Raw genomic sequence first — 18,110 nt, forward strand, 5'->3', positions numbered from 1 at the left:
CCTTAGCCAGTAAACGCCTTAACTACTCATTCTCACATAGAGTAATCTTAGCAATTAGACTACAGGAAGAACCATTTCTGTGAGCAGTTAGCACCATTGTTTGTTTCTTCTACTCCATTTCTAAGTTAGCCCATGTAGTTGTACTTTAAAAGGACGTTACTATTCTTTTTTCAAATGCAAGTTTATGAAATTTTGGCTTTTTCTGAACATTTTGGCCGATTCTCAAGGTGAAAGGTGAAACAAATTCCTGAGGGGTAGAGCAAACACAGTGTTAAGCGTGTATTTCATTATGTGTACACTTACTCTGCTTGCCAATTATATTCATGGTTTAGCTGTAAATAGCATTTCTTGACCTCAGCACTCTAAAGTGCAAGAGAGTTTGCTGTTCTGTGTGTGGAAGCTGAGATGCTGGCAGTGTGGACTGGCAGTGGGCCTTCCAGTCCAGCATCTCATTTTTGATAGATGAGTATCAGATTATTTCATATGAGCTGTGAAAGCAAATGATCCTGCTGGTAGGAGAGCTTCATCCTAGCATGTGTTAATTTGCAAGGCTGGCTTTTTTTTAATACTTGTTTTATGCTCTCTTTTCTGCTCAGAGGGACTAAAAAAGCACTACTACGGGTTTTACAGCAATTACCTCCTAGTGTCATAAGTGGAAGAGGAGATGACTGCTTCACCATGAACTCTTTCAAACTGAATGCTTATTCACAGGTTAAGTTAGGGATGTTGAGCCTGGCATCAATCTTGCCAGTCATTCAGTAATGAGTTTTGCTTCCATCTCTTTATTTGTAAAATGCTTGTTTTACTCTCTTAGCTGGTTAGTCATTGTGATCAAGTTTGTGGTTGGTGTTTGCTAAGCCCTATCCTAGAATCATAGAATCATTTAGGTTGGAAAAGACCTTTAAGATCATCAAGTCCAGCCATTAACCTAGCACTGCCAAGTCCACCACTAAACCATGTCCTTCAGTGCCACACCTACATGTCTTTTAAACACCTCCATGGATGGGGACTCAACCACTTCCCTGGGCAGCCTGTTCCAATGCTTGACAAACTTTTCCGTGAAGAAATTTTTCCTAATACCCAATCTAAACCTCCCCTGGCACAATTTGAGCCCATTTCCTCTTGTCCTATTGCTTGTTACTGGGGAGAAGTGACCGACATCCACCTCACTGCAACCTCCTTTCAGGTAGTTGTAGAGAGCGATAAAGTCTCCCCTCAGCCTCCTTTCCTCCAGGCTAAACAACCCCAGTTCCCTCAGCTGCTCCTCGTAAGACTTGTGCTCCGGACCCTTCACCACGAAGGGTGAAGGGCACCTTCGCAGCCCTTCTCTGGACACGCTCCAGCACCTCAATGTCTTTCTTGTAGTGAGGGGCCCAAAACTGGACACAGTATTCCAGGTGCGGCCTCACCAGTGCCAAGTACAGGGGCATGATCACTTCCCTGCTCCTGCTGGCCACACTATTCCCGATACAGGCCAGGATGCTGTTGGCCTTCTTGGCCACCTGGGCACACTGCTGGCTCATGTTCAGCCGGCTGTCGACCAACACCCCCAGGTCCTTTTCGGCCAGGCAGCTTTCCAGCCACTCTTCCCCAAGCCTGCAGCGTTGCATGGGGTTGTTGTGACCCAAGTGCAGGACCTGGCACTTGGCCTTGTTGAACCTCATGCAACTGGCCTTGGCCCATCAATCCAGCCTGTCCAGATCCCTCTGTAGCCATCCTACCCTCCAGCAGATCGACACTCCCACCCAACTTGGTGTCATCTGCCAACTTACTGAGGGTGCACTCGATCCTCTCATCCAGATCATTGATAAAGATATTAAACAGAACTGGCCCCAAAACAGAGCCCTGGGGAACACCACTCGTGACTGGCTGCCAACTGGATTTAACTCCACCAGCACCCATGAGAACACAGGCTAGCGATTGTGAGACTTCTCCCAGCTGCTTATAGAATATTTCATCTGCCTCTTCATCCTGGTTGGGTGATCTATAACAGACTCCCACCATTGTATCTGCCTTGTTGGCCTTCCCCTTGATTCTTACCCATAAACACTCAACCCTATCATCACCATTATTAAGCTCTAGACAGTCAAAACACTCCCTAACATACAGGGCTACCCCACCACCTCTCCTTCCTTGCCTATCCCTTCCGAAGAGTTTATAGCTGTCCATTGCAGCACTCCAGTTGTGCAAGTCATCCCACCATGTGTGCTATCTAGGATGTCTATGTGTGGGACATGTCTGTCTATGGGACATCCTAGTGTGCTGGGATTTTTTTTCTTAACTCTCTTCCCACTTCACCTTAAATGTAAGCTAGCATGGGATTCGTTCCTAATCATTGACCCAATGCCCATGTGAGCATAATAGCCTGGTACATTTTCTGTCTCCCCACGTCTTCCATCTCTGCAGCAGACTCTCTCACTGACTGTGTAAGTATCCACATCCAGGAGAAGCTGAGTCCTACTTGGGAGTGGCTGGGAGGAGACCTGTTTGCAAAGCAGGTGTGCCCCAGAGTGCAGGCAGCAGTCAAGGGTGCTTCCTGGGTACGCTTATCTCCCCATGATCAGAAGTCTGTCTGTGCAGGCTTTTTCCCAATCCTACTGCTATTGCAGGTTCTCTTTAAGAGTGGAGAAGGAACTGGCAATGCTGTATTTGCCATAGCTATGGTTTCAGGACCTCTTTTATCTATTCGTTAGAGGCATTACAGAGCCTGCTTCTTGCAGACCTGCAGTTGTGTGAGTTACGACAGTCCTGTATGTTCCATCCCTTTTCAGGTCCTCCATAAAACATGGTGAACAATGAATGGTTTTCTACAACTGATGGACCACTGTTCACCTCTGGCCCAAGCAATTCTTCTGACTGGAAAAAACCATCCAGGCATATTCTAGGTGAACCAGCATCTCACTGTAGTATGCTTACTGTTCATTTCTGGCTAGTATTTTAACCCTACCTAATTGAATGTATCTTTAGAATAGCAGGACACAGAGCTTTGCTTTAGTTAGCAGCTCTCCACTCTCTGTCCTGCAAGTTTTTCTAACAACCACAACTGTAGCCTACTGCCTGCATTCCTGAAGGGGACCGATTCTCAGATGTGTTCAAGGGTCTTCCCTTCAAACCACTGGATCGTCCTTGCCCTTGAAGGCAGCATGTCTTGTGGCTGTTACAGCAGTCACCTGGAGAACTTTAGGTTGTTGTGACCAGCCCCATTAGTATCTTGCCATCTTCAAAATCAGGTTATCCCTTTGGCTTTGCTTTAAATTTCTTGATAAAGTGATGTCAGTTTCTGCCTTCCACCTAGAAGACTAAGTTTATGGAGGTCTTCCTTCTTTCTGGAGCTGAATCTGTCCTTCATTCCCTGGTAGTAGGAAGACCTTTTTTGAAGTCTCCTGCGTTGTTTGCTTCAACCGCTGGGCCATCTGACAGTATCTGCCAGAAAGGACTTCTGGCAGCCCAAGGACCTGGAGCGAAACAGCAGTGGTGACTCTCGCTCTAGTCCTCACAGCACGCTGTTGTGGTTCAGCAGCTTCAGCAGATAAGCTGTGCAATGTTTCCTCTCCAGGTATTTGCTGTGAAGTTATTTGGCATTTGCATCCTCAACAAGTATGGCATTATTCTTTACGCAGCTTTCAGCAGGGTGATGCTGTGTCATTTGACTCACCCTTCACCAAAATGTGACTGGGTGACCCCTATCAGCTCTCCTGCCAGAGTACCTTCACATGGGGGCTCTCTCTCAAATGTTGGGTTTATTTAATTAATCCAATCTGCCTTTCTGTTCTCTTTCTTGGTCTCTTTCAGATGCTATCTGGACTGAAAGGAACTGAAATGGCTGCAGCTGCAGCAGGTGGAGAAGTCTGGAGTGAGAAGACCCTCTGACAATCCTGCAGAAGCAAAACTCTCGGGTCCCATGTCAGGGCACGTGTACACCTTTCAAAGGACTTCATGTTTTCAAGAACATTAGCTGCCCGGCCTTTGCAAGTGTTTCAGTATCGTTGTTTAAACGCGCTGTACAACTTCTCATGCTTTCCATACTTTTCTTCATGGTAGTCGTCGCTCTCTCCAAACCTAATGCAGCATGGCACGTCTGCGCAGCTGGCAGAGCACAGCGGTACCGGCAAACTCCTGTGTAACTCTTAACACCAGCAAAACATTTATGTTCATGTAAGAAACATGAATAAGCTTGCAGAACAAAAAAACCAGGTCATAAACAGGTAGCAGAAGGAGGCTGAAAGGAATAATAATAATCTAGTTTAATATTTTGGTATATATAATTTTGATAATTGGCAAGCCGTTGAATAGATTTTAATGTAGCTGAATTACGTAGTGGTGTGAAAAGAAGGGGAGAAATAAAAGCCAGAATGGATAGAGACAGCAAGTAATCGGTAGCTCTTGGCTTGCTCTTTTTTTTTTAAAAAGCCCGTCATAAATTTGCAGAAAACAGTCCTGCACAGCTAGTGATTTTACTAGCTTGTTGGCTAATATTATTATGCTTGTTTGGCTAACTGTTGCTTTTCTTCTTGATTTTGACTATTAGCAGTATGTTTATAGTTAATTCCCTTTCATGCCCACAATGACAGTAAGAATTTCCATGCCTAGAAATTATCAGTAAAAAAAAACCAGCTAAATATTTTTCTTAAAAAAGAAAAAGGAACAACAGGAGCCAGTCATATGTATGTGCAGGATTAAATTTCAGGAACAGAGTTTGTGCGTAAATTTAAGCACACTTAGGAAACGCAGATATCAATCTCTTTTTTTGAAAATAATATGCAGTGGATTGCTCTGGTTTTAATACTTATGTTTTGTAGTACAAAAAGGAGGAAAGAGGCATTTTAAAAGGCCAAATAAACTTCAGTGGTATTAATCTGTATCAAGCTAAAAATATGGCTATAGAGAAAAATAGGTAGTGAAGAGAATATTTTCTGAAGTGTTACTGATTTTATATTTGACTCTGGGTATGCTGCTTCCCTGCTTGAATTTATATAAGGCTGCTATAGACTTTTTTGGCTATAGCAGGAGCCATATGGTCTGGCTACTAAAATTAGGTTCTGTTTGTCACAGGCTGCGGTTGTCGTGCCGGCCCTCGGGAGGAGGAAGGAAAGGGCTTTCCTTTGCATCGCTCCGTCACAGCTTACAAAAAGTAGCTTTAGTTGCACAGGCTGCTTGCTGCGGTTAGCTACAGTCACACCTCGGCTTCTCTGCTGCCACCCAGTACCTGTGTGTAAATTAACACTGCCTTGTCTGCCACAGGATTTGAATATGTCCCATTGTCCAAACTGTTTAATCTCCCTCAATTTTCCTTTTTTTTTCTTCAGTAGGACAAAATCACAACATGAAATGATAACATCTTGTGCACAGGTCTTTCCAGGTGAGGGAGCAGCTGTGGTAGCTAAGCCTTCAGAATCTGATCATCTTTGCAGTCTTGGATAATGCAAGATTGGAGCTCTTCAAATCCAACATTGCTGCAGATCCCAACAAAATAGCTACAAAAGTGTTGCCCTAATGAATCGCTGTAAGAAAATATCACTGAGCCACACATGGACCAGAAAAACTTCAGGACTACATGGGGGAGTCCTTCTGCAACCTGTGATTTCTTTCTCAGTCTGAATTTTCTACAGGCATGGGTAGTTCAGAAACATCTAGCTGAGATGCTATAGGCTTTTTAGTTCCAACTCTGTGGTTGTCTACAAATTTAGCATTTTATAAAGCCATTTGGATATACAATTGAAAAAAAAAAAAGAGTTCATTGTTATTAAGAGTAATTAATTAATTAATTAATAGGAATTAATATGATTTTTATTGCATTTAACATAGGTTTGTTCTGCAGAACATATTGTTCTGCAGGAGAATCACAACTGTCTCATCTGCAATAGGATTTTGACATGTTAAAGATGTATTTTCCCCGGGGATGTAAGGATTGTTGCGTTGCTCCATGACGTCATGAAAAATTAGGCAAATTTTTGACGTGACATACAATTCAGTTTTGTCACTTCTAACACCGGTGCCTCCTAAAATTCACCTTGCTCAGAAATGAAAAGTGACCTGACCCAGCCATGCTGACAGAAGCTCGTGCTGAACCTACAGCTGTCCCACAAAACCGCTTTTGCACGTGCTGCGTTAGCCAAAAGGGAGCAAAGCTGCTGCGGTGGCACAAAGCTCTGCTGTGGGAGCCGCGACCCCTCTGGAACCGCTCCGGCCATGCCCGTACCGCTCTGCCCGGGCTGTCGGCGGGAGTGATGTCTCAGCAGCGCCCAGCAAGTACAGCTGTGGGTAGGAGTTTCTGCGTCAAAAGGAGATGCACGCTTTACACAGGGTGTAATTAAGCTGTAAATCTCATTGCCACAGGATTTTGTGGGCGCCGGATTTTTTCATTTGTCTGAAAAGCAAAGAAATCCACATGAAAAAGGGCTACCAACGGGAATTAAACACAAAGATACTGGGAAATCCTTGAGCAGAGGCTCACCAGAGGCTGGGAGAGTAACGGGGAAGCACTGCTGTCGCGTTTGCTTATCCTTACCACTTTTTGCTGGGCATCTGCTATTAGCCACTGTTAGCAACAAGCTAATGATCCTGTACTGACAGCATCCGTCATGAGCTCTGGAAAGAGCTGGCTTCAGTCCTCTGCTCTGCCACTTCCCTCTAATCTGGTTTTCCTTCCTTCAGGGGAAAACAGAAATCAGAGCGTTTCCCAGCCTCCCACAGGGTTGAAACCCGCTTACGTTAGCCTTGGGAAGTGCTTACAAACGCAGGGGGGGTGTTGGTGTCCGGTGTTGCCGTGGAGCCGGGCTCTGTTGACAGACTCGGACTCGTGGTGGCCACGGGGCCATGGGCCCGCGGCGGGTGGCGGTGGCGGTGACGGTGGTGGGGCTACTCCGGGACCCAGCTTTCCACGTGGCCAAGTGTGCGGCAGAGGTAACCCCTGGGCTTCAACCCTGAACCGGGCTGGGAGCAGCAGGGAGCGGTGCGGGCTGGGATGCAAATAAGCAGAGGTATGCCTGCGCCCGGTGGCGGCTCTTAGGAAGAAAATATTCCAATTTTGGGGTTTCTGCTCTTCTTCGGCAGGTGCAGGCACAGGCACCGAGGCTTTACGGGCTCCTGGCTCGGCGCTGCTTAGGGTGGGGTGTCTCCGTTGCAGCATCCTCGCCTCCTTGTGCCTACACCTCCAAGAAATTTTACAGCTGTGCAGCACTGTATAAGATGTCATGCCCATCGCAGCTCTGCCTGACTTGCTCGGCAGCTTATGGCAAGTCCCTTAACGCAGCTCTGTCAGTACAGATGAGCAAGAGGAGAGCTGCAAACCTCACGGGGTTTCGCAGACTTTTCATGAGAAGCTCAGCCGTGCGGTGGCTGCACAGCACGCAGCCCACCGTGGGGTGCACGAAGCTGACCTTTATGCCCTCCCTGCCTGTAAGAGTTTATCTGCCAGGCTTGCTCCCCAGCATTATTTACAGCTGACAAAGCTCTGCTATCTATTAGCAGCCCTAAGGACAAGCTAAGCTGATAGCTGCAGGGGGTGTGTCCCTCTCGGCTTTTTTTCCTTTTTTTTTTCCAGCCACTGTCCCAATGATAGCAATAGCGACTGGGAGCTGAATAGAAAGTCACTTCTTTGCTTTATTCTTTTTAAGGCCAGCTGGGCTGGCTTTAAGCCCCAGCTTGTGGCACTTGTGTACAGCCCACATGGAGATGAGGCTAAATCCATGGAGAGGAATGTCCTACATCTAAATAGCGGCATGCTCCTGAGGCAATGGTACAAGCAACAGGGACTGGAAACGTTCACCTTGCAGCTTTCACCGAGCCACTTGCTTGCCCCAAGGCCCTGGGCTCAATCTCCTGGGACAGCAGAGGACTGCAACTCCCAATCCTGCAAAATGAATGCAAAAATGCAGTGATGATGCTCAGAGACATCTTTGAATATCTCACTGCTTACATCCATCTCATGTGGGAGCAGGGGGCAGAGTACCACTATAATTCAACAATATTTGTGAAGCACTGCTTCACAGATAAACAAGACACTCACTACATCTACAAACAGGGTTTGAGAACAATTTGTGTGTACTTCTGCAAGTGTTGGGAATTATGCCAGAGGCATGAGGGGTGCAGTGCAATAGCTGGATTAGAACGTGGCTTAGGTTGTAGTTTCTGAGGAAAATACAAGCTGCGATGGGGGGGGGGGGGGGGGGGAAGAGAGTATTAAACTGCTTGTAAGCAATTTTTTTTTTTCTTACCTTGAAAATCTAGGCTCTTAAACTGAAGCTTCCAAGCAAGTTTGCAGATCCTGTAATACAGCCTTTAGTAGAATTTGCATGGCATGAATATTTACAGGAGAAAAAGAAGGTAACCCTTGTTTCCTCAGTTCGTTTCAGACACGAGTCCTCTCCCCAGGGCTGTAGCATCTCGCAGCTTGGTGCCGCCTGCAGATTTCAGAAGTGGGTTTTTCCACTCTGCTTCATTTAATGTCCTGAGAGACCCTCGGGGCAGGATGGGGCTCTCCGGGCACTTCTCCTGTTCAGTCTGAGCTGCCCCCAACGTGACACCGAGGTGACTGTCATCACGATAATATCCCGTAGCAGCAGGATCCAGACTTTTAGGGCATGTAACTGCATGCAGCATCAGCACACCTCACTGAAAGGTGCTGCCCAATTCCTTCCCGTTGGCGGGATTTGTGGTTTGAAAAGTAGGAAAGGCATAAAAATATCACAGGCGTGGTGAATTATTACTGATTGCTTCTTCGGGAAAGGTGTAAATAATCCCTGGAGGCTTGATGTTGTCCCCCTGAAATGCAGGAACTGAGAGGTGAGGTGTGGGCCTATGCCTCCTCCGTGATGTGTTTCGTTGGTGGCCAGCTGCTGGGGGACGAGAAGGAGCTGCTCAAGTGGTCTTACCATGAGTGGGACTATCGTGACTTTAAGCCCGAGGCACTTTACCAAGCGATTGCTGAGGATTTCTACACCAAATATCTGAAAAGCAGCCAGGCAAGTAGCACTGCTTTACGAGCAGAGTACAAGGTCTGTAAGTGGCTGGAGAGGTTGTCAGAGGAAAGGGCAGATACCGCGAGGAGGAAGGGGAGCGAGCACAGCGGTGGCAGTGTCTTAGTTTCTGCCCTGCGATGGCAGGGCCAGAGCTGGGGACGGAAAGGCCAGCAGGGAGCATCCCCTGCTGAGGACAAGGATGGCAGAGCCTCCATGCCTCTTGGCAGCCAGGAAGGGGCAAACGCTAGCCCAGATGCCCGACGTATTAACTGCTTTAGGGCTGAACAGTCCAACAAAAGCGTGTTGCTGATCATGCTGCAACTGTGCTGCTCCTAAATCCCAAACCACCCAGCCCCTGGCTACCAAAATTTTTGGGTACCTATATTCTTGGGTACCAAAAGCCCAAGTGCCAAACCTCTCCTTTCCCAGCCAAGCCCCCCTGAAATGCCATGGTGCCATGAGGTGTGATGCGGCTGGCACTGGCATGGTATTAAGAGCAGGGAAAAATAAAATGTCATACTAAAATGAGTAACGTAGATGATATGGCATTGATGACATGCATATTTGAGGCTGGCTGGGAAGAGCGAGAAATGTCCATTTTGGTGGAGTGGCCAGTATTCCTGTGGATTCATTTATTCCTGCCTGTATTTATGGGCTGCAACAGGCATGTAAATAAATGCAAGAGGAAGCAGCAGGCCCTGCCCAGTAGTTCACTTTAACACACTGTTAGGATTATTTCTGCCCAGAATGAAGTGAAACATCTACTTTTTTGTTTATTTAAGCAAAATAGTAGGAATGCTGTTGTGCATTGACAATCCCGCGAACATTTTCTGAGACCGTTTGTGCCAGGCAGCTGGACCCTGGCCTGCGTTAGGAAGTGACTGAAGCATGGAGAGCTGGCCTTTCCCTCACTACATTTGTTTTTCTGCTTTAAACAGCACGTGTTTGTGTACCTGGAGATAGCCATCGAGGAACAGCCCGTCGGGAGGCTGCTCTTTGAAGTACGTTACAGAGGAGAAAAGCAAAAGCAAGGAACAAGTCCACTCAGCGTGGTGGTTTCACCTGCCAAAGGAGGGGGGACAGAAATCTGGCTAGTGAATGTCAGCTATGAATTTCACACGTTGTCAGCTATGAATTTCACACGTGTTTTCCTCTTCTCACTTTTGCAGCTCTTTTCAGATGCGTGTCCCAGGACATGTGACAATTTCCGTGCTCTGTGCACCGAAGGAGCAAAGTCTACCCGTGATGGCCGAGAGCTCACCTACAAAAACTCCCTTTTTCATCGCCTCGTGAAAAACGGGTGGATCCAAGGAGGAGGTGCGTTTCGAGGTGTCCTGAGTAAAACCGAGTTACAGCACAAGGTGGGGGATGATCTGCATGAATAACAGCCTTCATCCACAGAGACATAACTGAACTCCAGGACAAAGCTAATCTCTTAATATCATAGAATCACAGAATGATAGAATGCTTTGGGTTGGAAAGGACCTTCAGAGGCCATCTAGCCCAACCCCCCTGCAGTGAGCAGGGACAGCTTTAACCAGATCAGGTTGCTCAGAGCCCCGTCCAACCTGACCTTGAATGTTTCTAGGGATGGGGCCTCCACTACCTCTCTGGGCAACCTGTTCCAGTGCTTCATCACCCTCGTAAAAAAAAAGAAAATATTAAAACCAGGAAACATTTTCTCTTTTAGCCATCTCACTTTCTAAACATAGGAAACGTTCGGATAGTTTGGTTTTTTGATTATCTTAGTGACCTTTTCAAAAGAATTTAGGAAACTAATTGAAAACATTAAAACTCTTTTCCATTAAATTCTTTGGTAAGTAATTAGGAAACTAATTGGAAACATAAAACCACTAAGAATATCCATAGGAAAACACATTACTTGTTTTATAGAGCAATTAATTTACGGAGGCATTTAGCCAAGCGTCAGAGCCCTTGCAAACATGCTGGTGAGTTGCCTGAGCACCAGTGCTATGCTTGGAGTGTGGCACCAAGGAGAAAGGCACCATGAATGATGGGCCACGCAGCTTGCCCAACTCCCATGCCCAGGGAAGTCAAGATAGTTAGCTGTGTCAGAAGGCATTTCCTTTGTCGCTCCCTTTGGATCTACCATATACCTTACATACCTGCATTTGCCTTGCTCCCAAAGTGAGTGCTTAAATCCATTTCAAGTTTATACTTTGAAGACACACCTCCTATTTTTCAGTAATAACTATGCAGATATCTACGTAGTCCATAAAAGCAACCTAAAATTTCAAGCTTGCTACTGTAGAGAACTAACCATAACCTGACTGGTATAGGACAATGTCTAAATAAAGTAACAAAACTAGACTTCTTAAAAAAAAAAATTTAAAAATAGATGCATCAGGTTTCTTTAGTGCCTTACTCATCAGAAATCTGGTTCAATAGGAATTTCTCTCTTATCAAATCTCTTTTCTTAGACAAGTTAGTGGTCTTAAGTCACCATAATATCACAGCTGCATTTTTTCATCCTTGTTTCTTCTAACCCTACTCCCTCTGACAGGCGTCCTTCTCCAGGGCGCTCCTGCCTCAGCTGGTCACTGCCACTGCAGGAGGTCTCCCAGCAGGAGATGCTGGACATTCTCAGAGGAGCAGTGATTAAATGTGCCACATGAAATAGTTCTCCATAGAGAAACCAACTCTTGGGATGGACGCAGAGCTCTTCCCAAAGGTCTGACAAAATTTCAGTAGTAAACCAGAAAGACGGATGCAGTTGTTCCCCGGGGCTGATGCGCAACCCATGTCTCTGACCTCAGCTGAGCTGCTCACTGACAACCCCCAATAACATCTGTGATAAACCTGGTCTCTGATGGTTACTTTTATCTACCCTGCAGATATCATAACTGGAAAGGGAGATGGAGGAGAGTCAATTTATGGTCCCACCTTTGAAGGTATGGTTCCTCAGCTACCTTACTGTGCAAATAGCAAATTTCCACAAACATCAAGTTGTTTACCTGATCTTATTCACAAAATAACCTGGGAATTTCCTTTCATCCCCCTACAGCAAAAGGATTTGCTTTTCAGTCAGAATTATTATCTGCTTGCATTAGCATGAGTGGACTGCTTTAGCGAGGGCACTTTTTGATCTGTAACCTCAGCCCCCTCCTCTGATGTCCCCCGCTTGACGCTCAGCTCCACCAGCCCCTTCTCCCTGCCTAAAGGAGGGCTGGTGGTCACCCACTCTCCTACTTCAAACTGCGAATACTCACTTTGTGGATAGGACCTTAGAAACATAGAAGTGGATTAGCTACAGATCTCCAGGCACCCGATACCACTTGTTTACATGCATTTAAAATAATGGAAATAAATCGGCTTTAACTCTAGATTTCCTGGACCTCAAGCAGCTTTTCAGGCTTGGGGATACCACAGGCATCGCTGCCAGCGGCTACGCGACTCTGCTGATGTAAGGGGAGTTACTTCCCAATCTCACATAAAACCATGAAAGTCGAGAAGTGACAAACATGAACTAAGTTTAACAAAAAATGTTCCCCCATACTGGTACGAAGTAATAAAATGTAAAGAAAAGAGAACATTATAACTTGCAATATTTAAGAAAAACAACCCACATAATTGACATAGACATTTGGGATCTTCTGTTTAGATTAAATGCTACCCATAAAGACGTTTTATGACAGTTAAAGCACTTTTAAAACTGATTTATGTTCCCTTATATAAAAGCTTTCCCACTGCCAATGGCGCAAACGATGTGACATTCGAGCAGACTGGGCAGCAGCCAAACAGAGAGATAAGAAATGCCAAGAGTAGCCGAAAACTTTCTTTCCCAAGACGCTGAAGAGCCTACTCGTGAGGAGAAGCCGCTCTTACCTCGAGGCCCCGGGACAGACAGAGCAAAACCCAGCTGGAGGCGGGTCACCAGCCCACTCGGCCCGGCCGAGTTGCAGTGCTGGCAGGCACAAAAGCTGCTGGAAGTGGAAGGCTGGCATGTGGGATTTAAGGCAGTAAATGCTACGGGCTGCCTAGAGCGGGCAGGAAGGAGCAAAAGTCACTTCTTTGATGATGGAGCTCCTGAAATAGCAGCAAGCCTGGACTTTTCGGGACACACGCATCTCAGAAAGAATATAAGCTGGTACTGGAAAAAACTAGGACTGGCTGTTAAATTGTTTGCAAGGCAGATACCACAGAGGATTTAAAAGTTTGTGAATCCTCTTTTCCAGCAATGCCACCCAATAGATTTGTGCTAGTGCACATTTTGCACCCTTCACACTTTCTGTTCGGGTAGAAGTCATCCATGGAGGAAAATGAGTTTGAGCGTGCGTAGGCACCTCTGCATACAGGAGAGCTATGGCCCCACGCCTGCTGCCCAGCTGCGGCACGAAGCCCCAGCCCAGTGCGTGGCATTTTGGTCCTGGCTCCATCCTCCTCCTCCAGGCAAAGCTTGTGCTTTCCCTGTGCTACCCAGGGAAGAAGCTGCCATGTCATGCGGGAAGGTGACAATGTGTCAAAAATTGCTTAAGTAATTTTAAGGTGGATTTAATTTGGAATCTGTCAACCTTGAAAGTGTCCCTGGAACAGTTTTATTACCCATATTGCACATACTCCACGTGTTGATGCATTAAAGGAGACGAATGCTAATTCTTCCCTTCCACCTTTTTAATTAAAAGTTGCTTTTCATCCTTGACAAAGGTGTTCCCTTGGGTATGCCTTTCTATTTTAGGGCTTAGATTGCTTTCCCAGTACTTCCCGCCAAACTATTTTACACTGAGGGCAGAGGACAAATATCTTCAATATCTGAAAAGGGTGAGAGATGCCTCTGTCAGCCGGTAATGTTCTGGGAGACGCCGCGCTTGGCCTGCGTCCGGGCACTGCAATGTCTGCTGAAACTAATGGGACGCAACCGCATTTTAATGTAATGAGCTGAAAGGACTGAGGTAATTACAGAGAACCACTCGGACTGGAGCGTCATGTCATAGGACAAAGCAGCCTACTCCAAAATTAGTCTGCTGAAGCCACTTTGCAAACCGCAAGGCAGTGGTCAGGGAGTAACTGTTCAGTTAAAATTTAATTACCATTTTTATGAACCAGTTTCTGAGAAGGGCACTCAAACAGGGTAAAAAGAATTAAAAAAAAAAAAATCAAACAATAAAATCTAAACATTTCTACAGTTTCCTTCAAGCTTGTTGAGAGCTTGATGGGGCTCTTGATGGCTCAGTGTGATCAGGTCGGAGACAGGTGATGGAGGAGGCTAGGATCAGTGCACCCCCTGCTCCCCACCTCGTAGCTGGGTTCTGCTCCACAGAGGAGAAGGAATCAAGTCCTTGCCATCATCCCCCAAACCCAAGCATGCCTTATGCCTCTCTTTCCCCAGTCATCCCTCTCGAGAGCTGTTTCTTCTCTCCCTAACCAGTCCCTCCTCAGCCGGCACAGAGACTCTTCTTCACCTCCTTGCACCTCTCGCTCACTCTTGCCTTGCGTTTCCCATCGCCTGCCTCCCCTCCTTGCCCCAGCTGCTGAATAAAGCTTCTGCTCTGGGAGCACCCTGACCTCCTTAACTAAATATTTATTCAGCTCTGTCATTTTATTTGGCTAAAGAAGCCCTCCCATGCAAGGCCGGAGGAGCCGGAAGCATCGTTGCTGTGGCTCTGACATTCAGAAATACCTAGAGCGCTTTTTCATGAATATTTTTCATTAGCTTCTTTATTGGCTTAAGCACTAGGCAGTAGTGTGAAGCTCTTTCTAGGAAGGATTCAAACCAGACTTCACTCACATGATACCTTTGGGAGATAATGAGAAGGGAAAGGGAGAGCGGGGCAGAAGGAAAGGGGAGCTTGCGGGAGCTGGCAAAAGGGAGCTGTATGGTGAATAGCAGCAAAGGGAGCAGCACAACTGCAGCCTTTCATCCCCAAACTCTTTCCCTAGATGAAAGCTTCTCCGTCCATCACAAGGGAAGAGGGATCCTCGGGATGGCCAACAAGGGCCGCCACAGCAATGCCTCGCAGTTCTACATCACCCTCCAGCCAGCTCCCTACCTGGACAAAAAATACGTGGCTTTCGGGTAGGTATACACAAGTTTGCCACCACTGCAGTTCACAGGAGGTCACCGTGGCCCCACAGGACGTTGCTGCCCAGGAGGAAGCGCCCATGAAATCCCTATGGCAGCTGCAACATGGATCCCCTCTTGGCAGGGGAGGATGGATAAGTCAGATTTGACACTCATCCCTCCCTTTCCCTGCACTGGCCTGGCTTGCTGAAGCGGGAAAACCCTATGGCAAAGCTAAGGCAGCTACCGGGGCCTCTCCAGGATCTACAACTCCCTGCCGTCATAGCTCGGTGTCAGCCAAAGGTGGGTCCTGATGGATGGGGGGTGTTGAGAAAAGCCTCTGGGCTCTTCTCTGCCCTCACGAGCTGAAAGAAATTATCTTAGTGAATGCGTGCTGTGAGTTTGTTCTCAGTAGGTCAATGTATAGGGCTGGCCCTGTTAAGATTTTTAGATTTTCAGGAATGTAATAAGGAAGATTATTGCTCTGAGCAGTTTGTTTGATGTAAGAGAACAAAGTATGTATATATTACTATAGAGAGAGAAATTCACAGTGCAGCTTCCATGTAACCACATCATGGAGAAAGACAGCATTTTTAAAGGAACCGAAAAGCGTAACTGTCTAACCTACAGAGAATAAACCAAAAGCGATTGCTGGCTGGATATATTTATAACCAGCGGCGTTCACCTCAAGTTTCTGCCTTGCCACCGGCTCTGTGTAATCTGAAAGGTGCGGGATCCATGATGTTATAGCCAGGCCCTCTTAAATCTGAGTGGGAGTTTAATTGTGAGGGAGCAAAAAGCAGCCACAGCATACGTCAAGGACAGACAGGCACTTTCCAGCCGTGTGCTGGGTCAGTCCTTCTGATGTCCCTGCTTGGGCAAGGGCTGCCTGCAATGTCCTCCCCGCTTGGTACCACTGTGCTGGATGGGATGGGATGGGATATGGTATGAAGCTTTCCGGAGCACTGCTGGCATCCATCACTGTGCCAGCGCCTGCAGGAGGCACAGCTCGTGCTCCCACAGTGTGGGAACAGGACAGGCTGAAAATCGTAAAGACTGCAAAATGTTGGACTGTTTTCAGGATTCAGATTGGTGTTACGAAGGAAGGAAATGAAAGATTTCTCAGGGAGTCACTTCTAATTACTGTCACTTCTGACAGCGTGTCTCTTGACTTCTTTCTCCCCAAAAGTAATGGTTATTTGTATCTGGGGCACATGGCAGAACGCTTATTTCTTTAAATAAATGTAGCTGCATAAAGCCATAGTATTTTCCCCTCTCCTAAAATGCCAACTAGAGGCTACTTAATCAAGAACTGATGGCATTCGCAATTCCATTGCAAAGAACAACTTTTTAAAGAGCAGAGCAGGTGCAGCCTGTCAGTAGCAAACTGGTGCCTGGGTTTGTTACTGGGTCGCGCACAGCTGGAGGCTGCAGAGCTGACTCTGAACGGAGACGGATCATATGTGCACATTCTCCCTCCCATAGGCAACTGATCGAGGGCACGGAGGTCCTCCAGAGACTGGAAGCCGTACCTACCTATAACGAAAGGCCTACAGTAGCCTGCAAGATTATTAACTGTGGGACCTTTGAGCCGTGATGGCCAGCTGGTTTTCCTGCCTGCTGTAAGGGCAGAGCACTATTTTCTGCTCAGTTTTTTACAGACCTTGATGGCTTTCACTTAAGGCAAAAATAAAAGCACTTCTTGAACATGTGAATGGCTTGGAAACGTTCTTTTGGCTTAAAAAAAATGTTCATAAGCTGTTAAAAAGCACTTTTACAGGAGTATAGAAAAAGACTTGTAAACATATCTCAGTGCCAGTCTGCGTTTTATGGGAAATGGTGGTGATACAATTATATAGTGACAAGCAGATATGATAAAATGCATGTATGGCTAAAGCATGGGGGGACAGATGGATACACACCTAGAGGAATAAAGCTAACTGTTCCTGGCTAAATTCTGCCTCTACCACAACCTCCACAGCACAACTGCCCTGCCAGGTTTGCCCCTTATAGCTCAGATACTAGAGGTAGTCTACATATGGTAACTCAGACATCTCAGAGGAAAGGCAGAAAACAAAAATATTTGCAGAACTGCGGCCTCTCTGAATGCCACACATTTGATCCTGCACTGACTACTATAAACCGAAAGTAGCACCCTTGAAATCAGATTGGGCTGTGTCAGGCTAAAACCAGGAAATGCTAGTGCAGGTGTCTGCTTTAAGTAATGATTTGTGGCAGATGGTCTCAAACAACAAAAACATGACTATTGCCACTAAAACAGAGAAAAACATTGTTTATAAAATTACTGGTTAACAGGAAATTTCAGGGTTACTTGTGAATGCAAATATATAATACACAATGATTGGTAGTGTCGGTGATTTCTTACACGCAAGATCTCTCTGTCGTACAGTGCAGAGCTTGGGCATAGATGGCTTCAGCAGAGGGTGGCAGGTAGGCGTTAAAAGAAGAGAAGATATGTGGAAGATCAAAACACAGCCTGGAAAGAGAGGCCATAACCAAGCGCATTGGAAGTTCAAAGGAAAGAGCATTTGTCGGACTCGGATGCAGATACAAGGCTAAACCAGCCCTGCTGTGCCAGGGCTACATGGACACCATCAGGGTACAGCTCTCTCGCCTGTATTTCCAGTGCTGCAAAGAGCGCTGTGCCAAGCGACCTTTGCTCCTGGGCTCGCCGTATGAGCTGCTAAACCCCACAAAATGGTGCCAGTGTAAGATGGGAAAAGCTGAGTTAGAGAAGTATTAGGAGAGACCTGATTTTGTCTGAGCTTAAGCCCATGGATTTCACGAGAAGTAACATGCTTAAGTTTATTTGCTAAATGGGAATGAATTTAACAAATCAGCAAACGTTTAACTTAATGCCTGAAGAGGGCACAGACCTAGAGTGATCTCCACACGCTCCAAGTGAGTACAGAAATTGTCTTCATTTTAGCAAGGGGATTAGGTTTTTCTTTACTTATGGTACAAAACAAAAAGATTCTTTAATCTAAAATATTTGTACATGTCTGTAGCTAGCTAAGGAGCATTTAACACATTTTCTCCTTTTATTTTCTAAAGCATTCTGCAATCTATACAGAGACTATAGGAACTAAGTCTTCTGTAGGAACATTTCA

At 46.2% G+C, this 18,110-nt stretch overlaps 1 protein-coding gene across 1 annotated transcript; it reads left to right on the forward strand.

The window, feature by feature from the left end:
- The first annotated feature begins 6,816 nt into the window (after window positions 1–6,816).
- PPIL6 (peptidylprolyl isomerase like 6) lies at window positions 6,817–16,669 on the forward strand. The gene is made up of 8 exons (XM_075706924.1): window positions 6,817–6,903; window positions 8,230–8,325; window positions 8,775–8,963; window positions 9,899–9,961; window positions 10,130–10,277; window positions 11,816–11,872; window positions 14,859–14,994; window positions 16,465–16,669. The coding sequence occupies exons 1-8, from the start codon at window positions 6,817–6,819 to the stop codon at window positions 16,574–16,576; spliced, it is 888 nt and encodes a 295-aa protein (XP_075563039.1). The 3' UTR covers window positions 16,577–16,669.
- The last annotated feature ends 1,441 nt before the right edge of the window (window positions 16,670–18,110 follow it).

Source organism: Pelecanus crispus, chromosome 3 (genome assembly GCF_030463565.1).
Source record: "Pelecanus crispus isolate bPelCri1 chromosome 3, bPelCri1.pri, whole genome shotgun sequence".
Taxonomy (NCBI): domain Eukaryota; kingdom Metazoa; phylum Chordata; class Aves; order Pelecaniformes; family Pelecanidae; genus Pelecanus; species Pelecanus crispus.